Consider the following 6721-nt stretch of genomic DNA (forward strand, 5'->3'; position numbering starts at 1 on the left):
TTAGACTGTGAGCTCGCCGGATTCGACAACCATTTGAACTTTCAAATATGTTCTTAATGCTTCCAAAAGCGATTTAATGGCTTGATCAGAGCTCAATTTCGTTCAGATTGGATCAATATTAATACCATTTAGTCCGTCTCGCCGAGTCAAATAGTTTGACTATAAGTTTTCTGAAATAGGTGCATTGGATGACTTTTAATGAAAATTTGAATATTTCTTTCTCAAAAAGATGCATCGAGATCCATGCAATGCCTTGAGATTCGTGTTAGATTATGAAAATTTGTTGATGGGGTATCAAATCTCTATCATGAATATTTAACTATAAATTCAGGTTTATTTCAGAGAGTTGTTAATATTTTTTAAATTTTCATTTTTATAAAAAAATAAATTTATTTATAATTATTAAATCTAATTTTTGATTTATATTATGCTATTCAAAAAACTAACAATTTTAAATTTTTTTATGATTAACAACCAAAGGACATTAGGAGGAAACATAAGCCTGCATAGAAGAGTAAAAATGTGTTGACTAAAAATTGAGGTCAATAATCGCTTGCTGCTGCACATCCCCCTACCTTGCCACCACATTCCCAAGCCAACATAACCACAATCGCACCATATTCACTTTAGTTGTATATCTTGTATCATGTCTGTTGTTATCTCGATTTTTCGTATATTGGTTGTAACCAACTATTAGACGTTTTCAATAATAATAATATTTATTTATTTATTATTATTTGAGTTAACTTCGATATAAAGCCTTGGGATGCATTTTTCTAAATTCATTTTCTTTACTAGCAGGGTCAGCATTGTTTGTTCCATCTTACTTTTCCCTCATTACCGCAGCTTCGCTTCTAACTTCGGATAAAGCAGAAGCTGTGGTGGAGAAAAAGAGGCTTAACCGAGGGTGCGTATATGGCATGAATGTACTTAATGCATAATAATAAAATTTAGAGTGTCAAATAAATAAAAATATTTTATGTACTGTTTATGTAAAATCACAATGTATGAAATATAAACACACCCAAGTGCATTAACTAGTCCAAGTGATCAGCCCACACCAATTTGTTGCCAGATCCATGGGTTCACACGCAAAACTAATCCTACGGCTCCCCTCTCTTATATTTATAGCCCACAGGTTTTCCAATTTCTCCGAACCCTAACCGGTGCAACTTCGTTCCCTCTCCTTCTGCTCTCTGCGTCGACGCCTTGCATTATTCAGCCGAGATGAAGGTACTTTGTTTTTGATACGAGCTTTAGGAACTAGGGGAAATAATCGATTTTTCTTAGTTTTGCCAATTGACAGTTCTGGAGTACGCGTGGCGATTGTGAAACCTCTTTGTTTTAATTTTTGCAGTTCAACATTGCGAATCCTACCACTGGGTGCCAGAAAAAGCTCGAGATTGATGACGATCAGAAACTGTGAGCTTTTTCCTTAAGCATTAATCTGTGCTCCTTAGGTCATGGTTTTTGTGGTGCTGGTATGATTTTTTTGTTTTAGTATCCATTTGCGAAACTAGACCTCTCGTTTCCTTTTCCTAGGGGGTGTATTTTTTTCTCTAGCTTAGCTGAGCTCTGTTTTTTTGTATAATTCGTTTGGGAGGAGGGTCCCAAAGTGTTCTCATTTCCATTTTTACTAGAGAAGTTGAAGTGCCAAACGGCTAAATTGACAGCCTTGGTTAAGCTTGTAGGATAACGCTGCTTGTCTTTGGGCTTAAGCGAAAAGATTCGCCTTGATTTATGTCAACTTATATTTCCCTGTTATCTTTTTCAATTAAGGATTCAAGTAATCAAATCAAACAATTTTCTTACGTCATGCTATCCTAGAGTAGTTTATATTTTTCACTAACCGACCGGTTTAACCCGCTTAAAGGTTTCATTTTGCTTAGCTTTGCTTAAGCCCTAACCAAACAGGGCCTTGTATTCTGGGAGAAATAAGAATATCCAATTTTATGTTAAACTTGCTATGGGTGGCTTGTTACTATGGATCCAATATAGAGTGGAAGAAGAACGGGTAGAAAAGTGTAAGGAGAGGTTGCTTCTCGGATTTAAATACAAATTTTTAGTTATTTTTAATTGTTTCCAGTTTTTCTAGGCCTATTACAGCTGGTAAACTTGTAAAATTGATTATGAAACAGGTCCTCATAATCAAAGCTGTTGCAGTGATTTGCCAATTGCTCCGAGAATCATTTATAATTAAAAAATGTTTCAAAGTTGGACTCCACTTTTATTATTTTTATGATATCTGTTTTCGTTGCACTTTCCTTGTTGCTTGTATTACAGTACATGCATGGTGGATGACTATACTTTCAGTCACCTTTTCTTGACATACGGTAGCTTATTCTTTTTATGGCAACCATTTAATTTGATATTTTTCGATATGAGTTTTTTGGTATTCTTACTTTAAGTTGGATTTATGATGGATATTGATGCAAATTCTTAAGTGCATGTTTTTTCTGTTGTTTGAATGGTGATTTTTGGCGTTCTTTTTTTTTTCTTCATAATATGTTTGCATAAACTAGTTATGAGTCAACACTACATGCCTTATGAACTTTTTGACCAAAAAGTATATTGCAAATTTTTTCTAAAGAGGTTGTTACCTGTGTATTTTAATATCATTTTTTTTTCAATTATGCATATTAGTAGTCTGAATTGTGGTAAAACTTGTCCATTTGATTTGAGCTTTTCAATTTTAGGGTACTCTTTTGCAGATTATCCATTTTTTTCCCGCACTCTCACTTATTGATAAAGAGATGAATTTTGATTTATCTTTTAAGTGTAAGCATGTTTAGTGTTTAGAGAGTGATGGTTTGTCATCCTTTGTTCATAATTTGTATGCAAATTAAATTTCCGTGCTTATTCATTGTTTTTTACTATATGTATTGTATCATGAACGTTTTAATCGGCATCCTTATTAGAAATTTCTAAAATTTTAATTACTTGTGTATTGTAACACTGAAATAATAATTAAAATCTGTCCTATTGTTGATATGATTTGTATTGACCATAACTAATTATGCTTCAATGGACAATAATTGGAAGAATTCTGACCTACTGACACTTTATGTGTTCTCATTGTCATTGAGCCCATAGACATATGCTCGAGTGGCAAAAAAAAAAAAAAAAACGTGAAATTGACCTGCTGTATATATTTGGGAACATTTTCTTTTCCTCCCTGACTATGTAAGTTTACAAATCATTGTAAATTGGAAGCCACGAAGCTTGTAAGGATAACAATTGGAATGATGTTTGTGTAAAAGTGGCGTGCAAATGAAAATATAAGGAACGGGGTATGAAATGGAAGTCTTCACCGAGACTACACCAAGGAAGAAGTCCCAAAATTGAGCTCGTCGCTAAGAAAGCGGTAATAGAAATGGAAAATAATATAAAATTAGAAAATCTAAATCTAATATAAATCTAAATTTATATACTTTAAATACTAGAATTTAAATACTAGAACTAGAATAAAAGAATAAAAAAGAGAGGCAAAAGATGACAAAGGAATTTTGTATCAGATTACTTTTTTTTGGGGAGTTTGTATCAAACTACTTGTCTCACGGTCTTGAAGAGTGAACCTTAACTTGGGCAGTCTATTGAGGATTTTTTTTTTTCAGAGCAGACTATGTCTTTTCTGAAAATAAATGTTTTTTTCCTTTCAATTGACAAATCAGAAATATTAGTTATTTCAAGATTTAAAATTTTTTCTTAGAGATTTTTTGGTTGTTTGCATTTGAAATATACGCCCTTGAAAAATGAAGAGTAAAATGATTTTCTATTTACTTGCAATTGTTTGGTTGATGCAAAGAGTATGCACGGAAATTGCTTTTTTTTTGGTTAGCATTATAATTTAAAGAACAATGCTGTATTAAATAAGGTGATAAAATATCTTATGCTTTAAAAATGCGGCAAATCTATAAAATTGTGGAACTAATGCTTGTCTATTAATGGCTGACCTTGATGAAACAAACAATTATTGATAGAAGAACATCCTCTGCAAATTGTGTTGACTCATAAAGCTCTATAATTGAAACAAAATGGATAACATATTGAATGGGATAAATATAACCAGCTACACTGTTTTTGTTCTCAGTGCTAATTGATTATGCAAAGAACTTCTAATTTTATGTACTCAGAAGGCACACAAAGCTACGGAAAAGGTGAACGCAAATCAAGGAACAAGATATAGACAATCACAATGATGGAAAGACAACAATCATGGTCGAATAACGAACACCTGAAAAAACAGAACCTTTCAATTATTTAATTTTATACCTCTTATATTTGCAACCAAGCACTCCCTTTATCAATTATCAATTTATTGAAAGTTGTTTATCCTCATCTTGGGAAGATAAATGAACAATCATGTATCAACATATCTGATTTCATCTTATGATAGAAAATATAAAGTTTTGATAAGCTGAAATCTATACATTGATTTTTATAACGTTGCAGTTTAAAGATTCTTTATTTTTAAGGGCGTTTATTTATTTATTTATTTTTTACTTATTAGCTTATGTTTTAGTTGGTTATTTGATTTTATTTGATGTTTTGATTTTATTTGTATAATGATTTCTCCTCTAGAGTTTGTTAAAAAGTTTATAGCGAATATTTATATAATATTTATGGCTGAAATATATGATGCTTAAGTTTTGAGCTTTAATAATAGGTCAGTCAATGAATGAGATATTACTTAATTTATGCGTACATCAAATGGCATTCTGATTAGCAGATTTTATAGTGTTTTGTATTTTGAACCTGATTAAAATGAAACTTCTTATGAATCCTATTTTTTGACAATACTATTGTGCAATCCAATATTAAATAGAGCAACATAATAATTTATGCTCGCATGATAACTTTTTCGAGGCTCGTATTTTTTTTGGCTTGCCTAGGGTTTGAGTCACCACCATTGTATCTTGTGCCATCATAATTTCTTACTTTTTTTTGTGGAAACTGGCCTATTTTTCATCAGTTTATAGGAGCGGGCTAATTATAATTTTTTTTTTCTTTTCCTTTTTATTGGTTTTAGTGTAGTTCAACTTCTTTATTGCAAAGGAGCGGGATAGTGTGAAGAGCTGAAATCTAATATTAACACAAGGATTTGGAGCATATAGGGTATTGACTTAGATGTTTGCTTGTAGCAGTAACTATTTTACAATCTATAACTGTCTTTATCGCATCATTGAGAAGATTCAGTAATGCTTTCAGTCGGCAGCTGTTGTTTTTTCGGATTATTAGAAGCATGCGCGAGTTTTGTATTTCTTGGATGGGCTATCTAATGTGAGATTTAATGTTTAGGACATGGATTCTTATTTTTGGGATGTTCAGGAAGAAGAAAATGCTATGTGAGATAAAGTAACAAATACTATTAAACAAGTAGCAAAAGATGTATTTGGAGAATCAAAATATAAAATTTTTATAAATACAAATAGTTGGCGATGGAATAATAATGTGCAAGAAAAGATAAAATATAAGAAGTTATGTTATAAAAATTGATTTAAATGTAGAAACTTAGAGAACTGGGAAAAGTATTAAACGGTCCGCAGAGAGCTTAAAAGAACAATCTGTGATGCTAAAAATTTTTCTTTTAGTGATGTTTATAATATATTAGATATTAAGGATGGTAAAAATTATATGTATAAACTAGCCAAGCAAAGAAAAAAGAAAAGTAAAGATTTAAATCAAGTAAAGTGTATTAAAGATGAAAATCAAAAAGATGAAAGATGAAAATCAAAAAGTGTTTTTCTTAGAATAAGATATTCAAGATAGGTGGGTGAGTTATTTTGATAAACTTTTTAATGAAGTTTTTGAAAATACGATTGACCTTAGTGATATTAATATCACTAATAATAATAAAACGTTTATAATAAAATGTTTCATTTTTATCATAGCATTAGTAAAGAAGAAGTTGAGGAGGCTTTAAAGAAAACCATGGGTGGAAGTCTGTAGGACTTGATGATATCCCAATTGAAGTATGGAAATATTTAGGAGACTTGGGAGTTTCTTGTCTTACTAAACTCTTTAATATTATTTTTAAAACCAAAAAGATGTCTGAGGAGTGGAGGAAGAGTATTTTTGTTCCTATTTTTAAGATTAAATGGGATGCACAAGAGTGTGCAAATTATAGAGGAATTAAGTTGATGTGTCCTACTTTAAAATTACGGGAGAGGGTAATTGAACATAGGTTAAGATGTATTACAAATATTTCTAATAATCAATTTGGATTTATGCCGAGCAGGTCTACTATGGAAGCTATACATTTATTGAGAGGTTTCATGGAGAAGTTCAAAAATTATAAGGAGGATCTACGTTTGATTTTTATTTATTTAGAAAAAGCTTACGATAAGGTTCCAAGAGATATCCTTTGGAGAGTTTTTGAGAAGAAATGTGTTGATATGACTTATATTCAAGTCATTAAAGATATGTATGGTAGAGGTGTTACTTGTGTTCGAATTGAAGGAGGATTGGCCAAATATTTTCCTATTTCTGTTGAATTACATCAGGGATCAGTATTAAGCCAATATCTTTTTGCTTTAGTTGTGGATGTTCTTACTGAACATTTATAGGAGGATGTACCTTGGTGTATGCTTCTTGCTGATGATATCTTTCTCGTAGATACGACGAGAGAAAAAGCTAGAAAAAGCCTAGGAAAAACTTGAATTATGGAGGTGTAGAGTAGAACTAAAACTGAATACATGGAATATAATTTATACATGGAATA

General features: G+C 31.3%; 1 protein-coding gene across 1 annotated transcript in view; it reads left to right on the forward strand.

The window, feature by feature from the left end:
* The first annotated feature begins 1134 nt into the window (after nt 1–1134).
* The window catches only part of LOC110033562 (40S ribosomal protein S6), a 17647-nt gene continuing 12060 nt past the window's right edge, over nt 1135–6721 (forward strand). The window contains exons 1-2 of the mRNA XM_020737585.1: nt 1135–1233; nt 1358–1422. Coding sequence (XP_020593244.1) covers nt 1228–1233; nt 1358–1422 — 71 coding nt within the window. The 5' untranslated portion in view covers nt 1135–1227. The remainder of the gene's footprint in view (nt 1234–1357; nt 1423–6721) is intronic.

The sequence above is a fragment of the Phalaenopsis equestris genome, unplaced genomic scaffold, assembly GCF_001263595.1.
Source record: "Phalaenopsis equestris unplaced genomic scaffold, ASM126359v1 Scaffold001221, whole genome shotgun sequence".
Classification (NCBI taxonomy): Eukaryota; Viridiplantae; Streptophyta; class Magnoliopsida; order Asparagales; family Orchidaceae; genus Phalaenopsis; species Phalaenopsis equestris.